Below are 15360 nucleotides of genomic sequence, written 5' to 3' on the forward strand. Positions count from 1 at the left end.
AAAGTCTATTGAGAGCTTATTTAGTCCCCATATTTTGATATTCTTCTCCTTCTTCTAGGGAGTACAGTAACAAGAACTACTACTCCAGTGGAACTGACAACCACGGTTCCTCTGCCTAGCAGCACCATCAGTGGGAGCACAGCTGCAGAGACATCTCCTGCGTCAGGGACATCCACATCTCCCGCAGAGAGCACATCACCAGGAGAGATGTCGACCAGCGCGACTCTGAGTACAGTGGCGGAGACCACCACAGTTTCCGTAGCTCCAACTTCGCCACCTGAAAGCACAGCTTTAGCCAGCTCTACCGCCGCAGAAACATCCGCCTCTCGTGCAGAGACAACTACTGCAGGTGAAAGTACAGCAATTCCTAGTGCTGGTACAACAGAAGGGACAACGACAGCAGAATTACCTAGCAGTACACTTCCTACAAGCACTGCTCAAGCAACCTCAAGTGGGCCACAGACCTCCACAGCTCCACTGGCGACCACTTCCTCCCCTGAGACTACACCGACTGTCAGTCCTTCTACTGCCGAGGAGACAACCATGGTTTCCCTCCTTAGTACGTCGCAGTCTGAGAGCACAGCTGCAGCCACCTCTACCACAGGTATACCATCAACCTCTCCCGGAGGGACCACTTCTAGAGCCGAAACTACAGCAATAACTAGTGCTACTGCAATAGAAAGGACAACTACAATTCCTCTTCTGACGACTACCCTACCCGACAGCACCACTACAGGCTCCACTTCCATTCCGGAGACCTCCACATCTCTTCCGGACACCACATCCCCAGCGGATACCACAGCAACATCTACCAGTGCTCCAGTCGAACTGACAACCACGGTTCCTCTGCCTAGCAGCACCATCAGTGGGAGCACAGCTGCAGAGACATCTCCTGCGTCAGGGACATCCACATCTCCCGCAGAGAGCACATCACCAAGAGAGAAGATGACAAGCGCGACTCTGAGTACAGTGGCGGAGACCACCACAGTTTCCATACCTCCAGCTTCGCTACCTGAAAGCACAACTTTAGCCAGCTCTACCGCCGCAGAAACATCCGCCTCTCGTGCAGAGACAACTACTGCAGCTGAAAGTACAGCAATTCCTAGTGCTGGTACAACAGAAGGGACAACGACAGCAGAATTACCTAGCAGTACACTTCCTACAAGCACTGCTCAAGCAACCTCAAGTGGGCCACAGACCTCCACAGCTCCACTGGCGACCACTTCCTCCCCTGAGACTACACCGACTGTCAGTCCTTCTACTGCCGAGGAGACAACCATGGTTTCCCTCCTTAGTACGTCACAGTCTGAGAGCACAGCTGCAGCCACCTCTACCACAGGTATACCATCAACCTCTCCCGGAGGGACCACTTCTACAGCCGAAACTACAGCAATAACTAGTGCTACTGCAATAGAAAGGACAACTACAATTCCTCTTCTGACGACCACCCTACCCGAGAGCACCACTACAGCCTCCACTTCCATTCCGGAGACCTCCACATCTCTTCCGGACACCACGTCCCCAGCGGATACCACAGTAGCATCGAAGAGTGCTCCAGTGGAACTGACAACCACGGTTCCTCTGCCTAGCAGCACCATCAGTGGGAGCACAGCTGCAGAGACATCTCCTGCGTCAGGGACATCCCCATCTCCCGCAGAGAGCACATCACCAGGAGAGATGTCGACCAGCGCGACTCTGAGTACAGTGGCGGAGACCACCACAGTTTCCGTAGCTCCAACTTCGCTACCTGAAAGCACAGCTTTAGCCAGCTCTATCGCCGCAGAAACATCCGCCTCTCGTGCAGAGACAACTACTGCAGCTGAAAGTACAGCAATTCCTAGTCCTGGTACAACAGAAGGGACAACGACAGCAGAATTACCTAGCAGTACACTTCCTACAAGCACTGCTCAAGCAACCTCAAGTGGGCCACAGACCTCCACAGCTCCACTGGCGACCACTTCCTCCCCTGAGACTACACCGACTGTCAGTCCTTCTACTGCCGAGGAGACAACCATGGTTTCCCTCCTTAGTACGTCACAGTCTGAGAGCACAGCTGCAGCCACCTCTACAACAGGTATACCATCAACCTCTCCCGGAGGGACCACTTCTACAGCCGAAACTACAGCAATAACTAGTGCTACTGCAATAGAAAGGACAACTACAATTCCTCTTCTGACGACCACCCTACCCGAGAGCACCACTACAGCCTCCACTTCCATTCCGGAGACCTCCACATCTTTTCCGGACACCACATCCCCAGCGGATACCACAGTAACATCGACGAGTGCTCCAGTGGAACTGACAACCACGGTTCCTCTGCCTAGCAGCACCATCAGTGGGAGCACAGCTGCAGAGACATCTCCTGCATCAGGGACATCCCCATCTCCCGCAGAGAGCACATCACCAGGAGAGATGTCGACCAGCGCGACTCTGAGTACAGTGGCGGAGACCACCACAGTTTCCGTAGCTCCAACTTCGCTACCTGAAAGCACAGCTTTAGCCAGCTCTATCGCCGCAGAAACATCCACCTCTCGTGCAGAGACAACTACTGCAGCTGAAAGTACAGCAATTCCTAGTGCTGGTACAACAGAAGGGACAACGACAGCAGAATTACCTAGCAGTACACTTCCTACAAGCACTGCTCAAGCAACCTCAAGTGGGCCACAGACCTCCACAGCTCCACTGGCGACCACTTCCTCCCCAGAGACTACACCGACTGTCAGTCCTTCTACTGCCGAGGAGACAACCATGGTTTCCCTCCTTAGTACGTCGCAGTCTGAGAGCACAGCTGCAGCCACCTCTACCACAGGTATACCATCAACCTCTCCCGGAGGGACCACTTCTACAGCCGAAACTACAGCAATAACTAGTGCTACTGCAATAGAAAGGACAACTACAATTACTCTTCCGACGACTACCCTATCCGAGAATACCACTACAGCCTCCGCTTCCATTCCGGAGACCTCCACATCTCTTCCGGACACCACATCCCCAGTGGATACCACAGTAACATCTACGAGTGCTCCAGTGGAACTGACAACCACGGTTCCTCTGCCTAGCAGCACCATCAGTGGGAGCACAGCTGCAGAGACATCTCCTGCGTCAGGGACATCCCCATCTCCCGCAGAGAGCACATCACCAGGAGAGATGTCGACCAGCGCGACTCTGAGTACAGTGGCGGAGACCACCACAGTTTCCGTAGCTCCAACTTCGCTACCTGAAAGCACAGCTTTAGCCAGCTCTATCGCCGCAGAAACATCCGCCTCTCGTGCAGAGACAACTACTGCAGCTGAAAGTACAGCAATTCCTAGTCCTGGTACAACAGAAGGGACAACGACAGCAGAATTACCTAGCAGTACACTTCCTACAAGCACTGCTCAAGCAACCTCAAGTGGGCCACAGACCTCCACAGCTCCACTGGCGACCACTTCCTCCCCTGAGACTACACCGACTGTCAGTCCTTCTACTGCCGAGGAGACAACCATGGTTTCCCTCCTTAGTACGTCACAGTCTGAGAGCACAGCTGCAGCCACCTCTACCACAGGTATACCATCAACCTCTCCCGGAGGGACCACTTCTACAGCCGAAACTACAGCAATAACTAGTGCTACTGCAATAGAAAGGACAACTACAATTCCTCTTCTGACGACCACCCTACCCGAGAGCACCACTACAGCCTCCACTTCCATTCCGGAGACCTCCACATCTTTTTCGGACACCACATCCCCAGCAGATACCACAGTAACATCGACGAGTGCTCCAGTGGAACTGACAACCACGGTTCCTCTGCCTAGCAGCACCATCAGTGGGAGCACAGCTGCAGAGACATCTCCTGCATCAGGGACATCCCCATCTCCCGCAGAGAGCACATCACCAGGAGAGATGTCGACCAGCGCGACTCTGAGTACAGTGGCGGAGACCACCACAGTTTCCGTAGCTCCAACTTCGCTACCTGAAAGCACAGCTTTAGCCAGCTCTATCGCCGCAGAAACATCCGCCTCTCGTGCAGAGACAACTACTGCAGCTGAAAGTACAGCAATTCCTAGTGCTGGTACGACAGAAGGGACAACGACAGCAGAATTACCTAGCAGTACACTTCCTACAAGCACTGCTCAAGCAACCTCAAGTGGGCCACAGACCTCCACAGCTCCACTGGCGACCACTTCCTCCCCTGAGACTACACCGACTGTCAGTCCTTCTACTGCCGAGGAGACAACCATGGTTTCCCTCCTTAGTACGTCACAGTCTGAGAGCACAGCTGCAGCCACCTCTACCACAGGTATACCATCAACCTCTCCCGGAGGGACCACTTCTACAGCCGAAACTACAGCAATAACTAGTGCTACTGCAATAGAAAGGACAACTACAATTCCTCTTCTGACGACTACCCTACCCGAGAGCACCACTACAGCCTCCACTGTCATTCTGGAGACCATCACATCTCTTCCGGACACCACATCCCAAGCGGATACCACAGTTACATCGACGAGTGCTCCAGTGGAACTGACAACCACGGTTCCTCTGCCTAGCAGCACCATCAGTGGGAGCACAGCTGCGGAGACATCTCCTGCGTCAGAGACATCCACATCTCCCGCAGAGAGCACATCACCAGGAGAGATGTCGACCAGCGCGACTCTGAGTACAGTGGCGGAGACCACCACAGTTTCCGTAGCTCCAACTTCGCTACCTGAAAGCACAGCTTTAGCCAGCTCTATCACCGCAGAAACATCCGCCTCTCGTGCAGAGACAACTACTGCAGCTGAAAGTACAGCAATTCCTAGTGCTGGTACAACAGAAGGGACAACGACAGCAGAATTACCTGGCAGTACACTTCCTACAAGCACTGCTCAAGCAACCTCAAGTGGGCCACAGACCTCCACAGCTCCACTGGCGACCACTTCCTCCCCTGAGACTACACCGACTGTCAGTCCTTCTACTGCCGAGGAGACAACCATGGTTTCCCTCCTTAGTACGTCACAGTCTGAGAGCACAGCTGCAGCCACCTCTACCACAGGTATACCATCAACCTCTCCCGGAGGGACCACTTCTACAGCCGAAACTACAGCAATAACTAGTGCTACTGCAATAGAAAGGACAACTACAATTCCTCTTCTGACGACCACCCTACCCGAGAGCACCACTACAGCCTCCACTTCCATTCCGGAGACCTCCACATCTCTTCCGGACACCACATCCCCAGCGGATACTACAATAACATCGACGAGTGCTCCAGTGGAACTGACTACCACGGTTCCTCTGCCTAGCAGCACCATCAGTGGGAGCACAGCTGCAGAGACATCTCCTGCGTCAGAGACATCCACATATCCCGCAGAGAGCACATCACCAAGAGAGAAGACGACAAGCGCGACTCTGAGTACAGTGGCGGAGACCACCACAGTTTCCGTACCTCCAACTTCGCTACCTGAAAGCACAACTTTAGCCAGCTCTACCGCCGCAGAAACATCCGCCTCTCGTGCAGAGACAACTACTGCAGCTGAAAGTACAGCAATTCCTAGTGCTGGTACAACAGAAGGGACAACGACAGCAGAATTACCTAGCAGTACACTTCCTACAAGCACTGCTCAAGCAACCTCAAGTGGGCCACAGACCTCCACAGCTCCACTGGCGACCACTTCCTCCCCTGAGACTACACCGACTGTCAGTCCTTCTACTGCCGAGGAGACAACCATGGTTTCCCTCCTTAGTACGTCACAGTCTGAGAGCACAGCTGCAGCCACCTCTACCACAGGTATACCATCAACCTCTCCCGGAGGGACCACTTCTACAGCCGAAACTACAGCAATAACTAGTGCTACTGCAATAGAAAGGACAACTACAATTCCTCTTCTGACGACCACCCTACCCGAGAGCACCACTACAGCCTCCACTTCCATTCCGGAGACCTCCACATCTCTTCCGGATACCACATCCCCAGCAGATACCACAGTAACATCGACGAGTGCTCCAGTGGAACTGACAACCACGGTTCCTCTGCCTAGCAGCACCATCAGTGGGAGCACAGCTGCAGAGACATCTCCTGCGTCAGAGACATCCACATCTCCCGCAGAGAGCACATCACCAAGAGAGAAGTCGACCAGCGCGACTCTGAGTACAGTGGCGGAGACCACCACAGTTTCCGTACCTCCAACTTCGCTACCTGAAAGCACAACTTTAGCCAGCTCTACCGCCGCAGAAACATCCGCCTCTCGTGCAGAGACAACTACTGCAGCTGAAAGTACAGCAATTCCTAGTGCTGGTACAACAGAAGGGACAACGACAGCAGAATTACCTAGCAGTACACTTCCTACAAGCACTGCTCAAGCAACCTCAAGTGGGCCACAGACCTCCACAGCTCCACTGGCGACCACTTCCTCCCCTGAGACTACACCGACTGTCAGTCCTTCTACTGCCGAGGAGACAGCCATGGTTTCCCTCCTTAGTACGTCACAGTCTGAGAGCACAGCTGCAGCCACCTCTACCACAGGTATACCATCAACCTCTCCCGGAGGGACCACTTCTACAGCCGAAACTACAGCAATAACTAGTGCTACTGCAATAGAAAGGACAACTACAATTCCTCTTCTGACGACTACCCTACCCGACAGCACCACTACAGCCTCCAATTTCATTCCAGCGACCACCACATCTATTCCGGACACCACATCCCCAGCGGATACCACAGTGACATCGACGAGTGCTCCAGTGGAACTGACAACCACGGTTCCTCTGCCTAGCAGCACCATCAGTGGGAGCACAGCTGCAGAGACATCTCCTGCGTCAGAGACATCCACATCTCCCGCAGAGAGCACATCACTAAGAGAGAAGACGACAAGCGCGACTCTGAGTACAGTGGCGGAGACCACCACAGTTTCCGTACCTCCAACTTCGCTACCTGAAAGCACAACTTTAGCCAGCTCTACCGCCGCAGAAACATCCGCCTCTCGTGCAGAGACAACTACTGCAGCTGAAAGTACAGCAATTCCTAGTGCTGGTACAACAGAAGGGACAACGACAGCAGAATTACCTAGCAGTACACTTCCTACAAGCACTGCTCAAGCAACCTCAAGTGGGCCACAGACCTCCACAGCTCCACTGGCGACCACTTCCTCCCCTGAGACTACACCGACTGTCAGTCCTTCTACTGCCGAGGAGACAACCATGGTTTCCCTCCTTAGTACGTCACAGTCTGAGAGCACAGCTGCAGCCACCTCTACCACAGGTATACCATCAACCTCTCCCGGAGGGACCACTTCTACAGCCGAAACTACAGCAATAACTAGTGCTACTGCAATAGAAAGGACAACTACAATTCCTCTTCTGACGACTACCCTACCCGACAGCACCACTACAGCCTCCAATTTCATTCCAGCGACCACCACATCTATTCCGGACACCACATCCCCAGTGGATACCACAGTGACATCGACGAGTGCTCCAGTGGAATTGACAACCACGGTTCCTCTGCCTAGCAGCACCATCAGTGGGAGCACAGCTGCAGAGACATCTCCTGCGTCAGGGACATCCACATCTCCCGCAGAGAGCACATCACCAAGAGAGAAGACGACAAGCGCGACTCTGAGTACAGTGGCGGAGACCACCACAGTTTCCGTACCTCCAACTTCGCTACCTGAAAGCACACCTTTAGCCAGCTCTACTGCCGCAGAAACATCCGCCTCTCGTGCAGAGACAACTACTGCAGCTGAAAGTACAGCAATTCCTAGTGCTGGTACAACAGAAGGGACAACGACAGCAGAATTACCTAGCAGTACACTTCCTACAAGCACTGCTCAAGCAACCTCAAGTGGGCCACAGACCTCCACAGCTCCACTGGCGACCACTTCCTCCCCTGAGACTACACCGACTGTCAGTCCTTCTACTGCCGAGGAGACAACCATGGTTTCCCTCCTTAGTACGTCACAGTCTGAGAGCACAGCTGCAGCCACCTCTACCACAGGTATACCATCAACCTCTCCCGGAGGGACCACTTCTACAGCCGAAACTACAGCAATAACTAGTGCTACTGCAATAGAAAGGACAACTACAATTCCTCTTCTGACGACCACCCTACCCGAGAGCACCACTACAGCCTCCACTTCCATTCCGGAGACCTCCACATCTCTTCCGGATACCACATCCCCAGCAGATACCACAGTAACATCGACGAGTGCTCCAGTGGAACTGACAACCACGGTTCCTCTGCCTAGCAGCACCATCAGTGGGAGCACAGCTGCAGAGACATCTCCTGCGTCAGAGACATCCACATCTCCCGCAGAGAGCACATCACCAAGAGAGAAGTCGACCAGCGCGACTCTGAGTACAGTGGCGGAGACCACCACAGTTTCCGTACCTCCAACTTCGCTACCTGAAAGCACAACTTTAGCCAGCTCTACCGCCGCAGAAACATCCGCCTCTCGTGCAGAGACAACTACTGCAGCTGAAAGTACAGCAATTCCTAGTGCTGGTACAACAGAAGGGACAACAACAGCAGAATTACCTAGCAGTACACTTCCTACAAGCACTGCTCAAGCAACCTCAAGTGGGCCACAGACCTCCACAGCTCCACTGGCGACCACTTCCTCCCCTGAGACTACACCGACTGTCAGTCCTTCTACTGCCGAGGAGACAACCATGGTTTCCCTCCTTAGTACGTCACAGTCTGAGAGCACAGCTGCAGCCACCTCTACCACAGGTATACCATCAACCTCTCCCGGAGGGACCACTTCTACAGCCGAAACTACAGCAATAACTAGTGCTACTGCAATAGAAAGGACAACTACAATTCCTCTTCTGACGACTACCCTACCCGACAGCACCACTACAGCCTCCAATTTCATTCCAGCGACCACCACATCTATTCCGGACACCACATCCCCAGCGGATACCACAGTGACATCGACGAGTGCTCCAGTGGAACTGACAACCACGGTTCCTCTGCCTAGCAGCACCATCAGTGGGAGCACAGCTGCAGAGACATCTCCTGCGTCAGAGACATCCACATCTCCCGCAGAGAGCACATCACTAAGAGAGAAGACGACAAGCGCGACTCTGAGTACAGTGGCGGAGACCACCACAGTTTCCGTACCTCCAACTTCGCTACCTGAAAGCACAACTTTAGCCAGCTCTACCGCCGCAGAAACATCCGCCTCTCGTGCAGAGACAACTACTGCAGCTGAAAGTACAGCAATTCCTAGTGCTGGTACAACAGAAGGGACAACGACAGCAGAATTACCTAGCAGTACACTTCCTACAAGCACTGCTCAAGCAACCTCAAGTGGGCCACAGACCTCCACAGCTCCACTGGCGACCACTTCCTCCCCTGAGACTACACCGACTGTCAGTCCTTCTACTGCCGAGGAGACAACCATGGTTTCCCTCCTTAGTACGTCACAGTCTGAGAGCACAGCTGCAGCCACCTCTACCACAGGTATACCATCAACCTCTCCCGGAGGGACCACTTCTACAGCCGAAACTACAGCAATAACTAGTGCTACTGCAATAGAAAGGACAACTACAATTCCTCTTCTGACGACTACCCTACCCGACAGCACCACTACAGCCTCCACTTCCATTCCGGAGACCTCCACATCTCTTCCGGACACCACATCCCCAGCGGATACCACAGTAACATCTACGAGTGCTCCAGTGGAATTGACAACCACGGTTCCTCTGCCTAGCAGCACCATCAGTGGGAGCACAGCTGCAGAGACATCTCCTGCATCAGGGACATCCACATCTCCCGCAGAGAGCACATCACCAAGAGAGAAGACGACAAGCGCGACTCTGAGTACAGTGGCGGAGACCACCACAGTTTCCGTACCTCCAACTTCGCTACCTGAAAGCACAACTTTAGCCAGCTCTACCGCCGCAGAAACATCCGCCTCTCGTGCAGAGACAACTACTGCAGCTGAAAGTACAGCAATTCCTAGTGCTGGTACAACAGAAGGGACAACGACAGCAGAATTACCTAGCAGTACACTTCCTACAAGCACTGCTCAAGCAACCTCAAGTGGGCCACAGACCTCCACAGCTCCACTGGCGACCACTTCCTCCCCTGAGACTACACCGACTGTCAGTCCTTCTACTGCCGAGGAGACAACCATGGTTTCCCTCCTTAGTACGTCACAGTCTGAGAGCACAGCTGCAGCCACCTCTACCACAGGTATACCATCAACCTCTCCCGGAGGGACCACTTCTACAGCCGAAACTACAGCAATAACTAGTGCTACTGCAATAGAAAGGACAACTACAATTCCTCTTCTGACGACTACCCTACCCGACAGCACCACTACAGCCTCCACTGTCATTCCGGAGACCACCACATCTCTTCCGGACACCACATCCCCAGCAGATACCACAGTCACATCGACGAGTGCTCCAGTGGAACTGACAACCACGGTTCCTCTGCCTAGCAGCACCATCAGTGGGAGCACAGCTGCAGAGACATCTCCTGCGTCAGAGACATCCACATCTCCCGCAGAGAGCACATCACCAAGAGAGAAGACGACAAGCGCGACTCTGAGTACAGTGGCGGAGACCACCACAGTTTCCGTACCTCCAACTTCGCTACCTGAAAGCACAACTTTAGCCAGCTCTACCGCCGCAGAAACATCCGCCTCTCGTGCAGAGACAACTACTGCAGCTGAAAGTACAGCAATTCCTAGTGCTGGTACAACAGAAGGGACAACGACAGCAGAATTACCTAGCAGTACACTTCCTACAAGCACTGCTCAAGCAACCTCAAGTGGGCCACAGACCTCCACAGCTCCACTGGCGACCACTTCCTCCCCTGAGACTACACCGACTGTCAGTCCTTCTACTGCCGAGGAGACAACCATGGTTTCCCTCCTTAGTACGTCACAGTCTGAGAGCACAGCTGCAGCCACCTCTACCACAGGTATACCATCAACCTCTCCCGGAGGGACCACTTCTACAGCCGAAACTACAGCAATAACTAGTGCTACTGCAATAGAAAGGACAACTACAATTCCTCTTCTGACGACCACCCTACCCGAGAGCACCACTACAGCCTCCACTTCCATTCCGGAGACCTCCACATCTCTTCCGGATACCACATCCCCAGCAGATACCACAGTAACATCGACGAGTGCTCCAGTGGAACTGACAACCACGGTTCCTCTGCCTAGCAGCACCATCAGTGGGAGCACAGCTGCAGAGACATCTCCTGCGTCAGAGACATCCACATCTCCCGCAGAGAGCACATCACCAAGAGAGAAGTCGACCAGCGCGACTCTGAGTACAGTGGCGGAGACCACCACAGTTTCCGTACCTCCAACTTCGCTACCTGAAAGCACAACTTTAGCCAGCTCTACCGCCGCAGAAACATCCGCCTCTCGTGCAGAGACAACTACTGCAGCTGAAAGTACAGCAATTCCTAGTGCTGGTACAACAGAAGGGACAACAACAGCAGAATTACCTAGCAGTACACTTCCTACAAGCACTGCTCAAGCAACCTCAAGTGGGCCACAGACCTCCACAGCTCCACTGGCGACCACTTCCTCCCCTGAGACTACACCGACTGTCAGTCCTTCTACTGCCGAGGAGACAACCATGGTTTCCCTCCTTAGTACGTCACAGTCTGAGAGCACAGCTGCAGCCACCTCTACCACAGGTATACCATCAACCTCTCCCGGAGGGACCACTTCTACAGCCGAAACTACAGCAATAACTAGTGCTACTGCAATAGAAAGGACAACTACAATTCCTCTTCTGACGACTACCCTACCCGAGAGCACCACTACAGCCTCCACTTCCATTCCGGAGACCTCCACATCTCTTCCGGAGACCACGTCCTCAGCGGATACAACAGTAACATCTACGAGTGCTCCAGTGGAACTGACAACCACGGTTCCTCTGCCTAGCAGCACCATCAGTGGGAGCACAGCTGCAGAGACATCTCCTGCGTCAGAGACATCCACATCTCCCGCAGAGAGCACATCACCAAGAGAGAAGACGACAAGCGCGACTCTGAGTACAGTGGCGGAGACCACCACAGTTTCCGTACCTCCAACTTCGCTACCTGAAAGCACAACTTTAGCCAGCTCTACCGCCGCAGAAACATCCGCCTCTCGTGCAGAGACAACTACTGCAGCTGAAAGTACAGCAATTCCTAGTGCTGGTACAACAGAAGGGACAACGACAGCAGAATTACCTAGCAGTACACTTCCTACAAGCACTGCTCAAGCAACCTCAAGTGGGCCACAGACCTCCACAGCTCCACTGGCGACCACTTCCTCCCCTGAGACTACACCGACTGTCAGTCCTTCTACTGCCGAGGAGACAACCATGGTTTCCCTCCTTAGTACGTCACAGTCTGAGAGCACAGCTGCAGCCACCTCTACCACAGGTATACCATCAACCTCTCCCGGAGGGACCACTTCTACAGCCGAAACTACAGCAATAACTAGTGCTACTGCAATAGAAAGGACAACTACAATTCCTCTTCTGACGACTACCCTACCCGAGAGCACCACTACAGCCTCCACTGTCATTCCGGAGACCACCACATCTCTTCCGGACACCACATCCCCAGCGGATACCACAGTCACATCGACGAGTGCTCCAGTGGAACTGACAACCACGGTTCCTCTGCCTAGCAGCACCATCAGTGGGAGCACAGCTGCAGAGACATCTCCTGCGTCAGAGACATCCACATCTCCCGCAGAGAGCACATCACCAAGAGAGAAGTCGACCAGCGCGACTCTGAGTACAGTGGCGGAGACCACCACAGTTTCCGTACCTCCAACTTCGCTACCTGAAAGCACAACTTTAGCCAGCTCTACCGCCGCAGAAACATCCGCCTCTCGTGCAGAGACAACTACTGCAGCTGAAAGTACAGCAATTCCTAGTGCTGGTACAACAGAAGGGACAACGACAGCAGAATTACCTAGCAGTACACTTCCTACAAGCACTGCTCAAGCAACCTCAAGTGGGCCACAGACCTCCACAGCTCCACTGGCGACCACTTCCTCCCCTGAGACTACACCGACTGTCAGTCCTTCTACTGCCGAGGAGACAACCATGGTTTCCCTCCTTAGTACGTCACAGTCTGAGAGCACAGCTGCAGCCACCTCTACCACAGGTATACCATCAACCTCTCCCGGAGGGACCACTTCTACAGCCGAAACTACAGCAATAACTAGTGCTACTGCAATAGAAAGGACAACTACAATTCCTCTTCTGACGACCACCCTACCCGAGAGCACCACTACAGCCTCCACTTCCATTCCGGAGACCTCCACATCTCTTCCGGACACCACATCCCCAGCGGATACCACAGTCACATCGACGAGTGCTCCAGTGGAACTGACAACCACGGTTCCTCTGCCTAGCAGCACCATCAGTGGGAGCACAGCTGCAGAGACATCTCCTGCGTCAGAGACATCCACATCTCCCGCAGAGAGCACATCACCAAGAGAGAAGTCGACCAGCGCGACTCTGAGTACAGTGGCGGAGACCACCACAGTTTCCGTACCTCCAACTTCGCTACCTGAAAGCACAACTTTAGCCAGCTCTACCGCCGCAGAAACATCCGCCTCTCGTGCAGAGACAACTACTGCAGCTGAAAGTACAGCAATTCCTAGTGCTGGTACAACAGAAGGGACAACGACAGCAGAATTACCTAGCAGTACACTTCCTACAAGCACTGCTCAAGCAACCTCAAGTGGGCCACAGACCTCCACAGCTCCACTGGCGACCACTTCCTCCCCTGAGACTACACCGACTGTCAGTCCTTCTACTGCCGAGGAGACAACCATGGTTTCCCTCCTTAGTACGTCACAGTCTGAGAGCACAGCTGCAGCCACCTCTACCACAGGTATACCATCAACCTCTCCCGGAGGGACCACTTCTACAGCCGAAACTACAGCAATAACTAGTGCTACTGCAATAGAAAGGACAACTACAATTCCTCTTCTGACGACTACCCTACCCGAGAGCACCACTACAGGCTCCACTTCCATTCCGGAGACCTCCACATCTCTTCCGGACACCACGTCCCCAGTGGATACCACAGTAACATCGACGAGTGCTCCAGTGGAACTGACAACCACAGTTCCTCTGCCTAGCAGCACCATCAGTGGGAGCACAGCTGCAGAGACATCTCCTGCGTCAGAGACATCCACATCTCCCGCAGAGAGCACATCACCAAGAGAGAAGTCGACCAGCGCGACTCTGAGTACAGTGGCGGAGACCACCACAGTTTCCGTACCTCCAACTTCGCTACCTGAAAGCACAACTTTAGCCAGCTCTACCGCCGCAGAAACATCCGCCTCTCGTGCAGAGACAACTACTGCAGGTGAAAGTACAGCAATTCCTAGTGCTGGTACAACAGAAGGGACAACGACAGCAGAATTACCTAGCAGTACACTTCCTACAAGCACTGCTCAAGCAACCTCAAGTGGGCCACAGACCTCCACAGCTCCACTGGCGACCACTTCCTCCCCTGAGACTACACCGACTGTCAGTCCTTCTACTGCCGAGGAGACAACCATGGTTTCCCTCCTTAGTACGTCACAGTCTGAGAGCACAGCTGCAGCCACCTCTACCACAGGTATACCATCAACCTCTCCCGGAGGGACCACTTCTACAGCCGAAACTACAGCAATAACTAGTGCTACTGCAATAGAAAGGACAACTACAATTCCTCTTCTGACGACTACCCTACCCGACAGCACCACTACAGCCTCCACTGTCATTCCGGAGACCACCACATCTCTTCCGGACACCACATCCCCAGCGGATACCACAGTCACATCGACGAGTGCTCCAGTGGAACTGACAACCACGGTTCCTCTGCCTAGCAGCACCATCAGTGGGAGCACAGCTGCAGAGACATCTCCTGCGTCAGAGACATCCACATCTCCCGCAGAGAGCACATCACCAAGAGAGAAGTCGACCAGCGCGACTCTGAGTACAGTGGCGGAGACCACCACAGTTTCCGTACCTCCAACTTCGCTACCTGAAAGCACAACTTTAGCCAGCTCTACCGCCGCAGAAACATCCGCCTCTCGTGCAGAGACAACTACTGCAGCTGAAAGTACAGCAATTCCTAGTGCTGGTACAACAGAAGGGACAACGACAGCAGAATTACCTAGCAGTACACTTCCTACAAGCACTGCTCAAGCAACCTCAAGTGGGCCACAGACCTCCACAGCTCCACTGGCGACCACTTCCTCCCCTGAGACTACACCGACTGTCAGTCCTTCTACTGCCGAGGAGACAACCATGGTTTCCCTCCTTAGTACGTCACAGTCTGAGAGCACAGCTGCAGCCACCTCTACCACAGGTATACCATCAACCTCTCCCGGAGGGACCACTTCTACAGCCGAAACTACAGCAATA

The 15360-nt window shown here is 53.7% G+C and overlaps 1 protein-coding gene across 1 annotated transcript in view; it reads left to right on the plus strand.

Annotated features, from left to right (window-relative positions):
- Nucleotides 1–207: 207 nt before the first annotated feature.
- MUC16 (mucin 16, cell surface associated) overlaps nt 208–15360 on the plus strand; it is a 114997-nt gene continuing 99844 nt past the window's right edge. Inside the window, exons 1-3 of the mRNA XM_089774914.1 lie at nt 208–349; nt 1415–1825; nt 11705–14095. Of these exons, the coding sequence (XP_089631040.1) occupies nt 208–349; nt 1415–1825; nt 11705–14095 (2944 nt within the window). The remainder of the gene's footprint in view (nt 350–1414; nt 1826–11704; nt 14096–15360) is intronic.

This window comes from Pelodiscus sinensis, chromosome 32, assembly GCF_052426305.1.
Source record: "Pelodiscus sinensis isolate ZL-2025 chromosome 32, ASM5242630v1, whole genome shotgun sequence".
Taxonomy (NCBI): Eukaryota; Metazoa; Chordata; order Testudines; family Trionychidae; genus Pelodiscus; species Pelodiscus sinensis.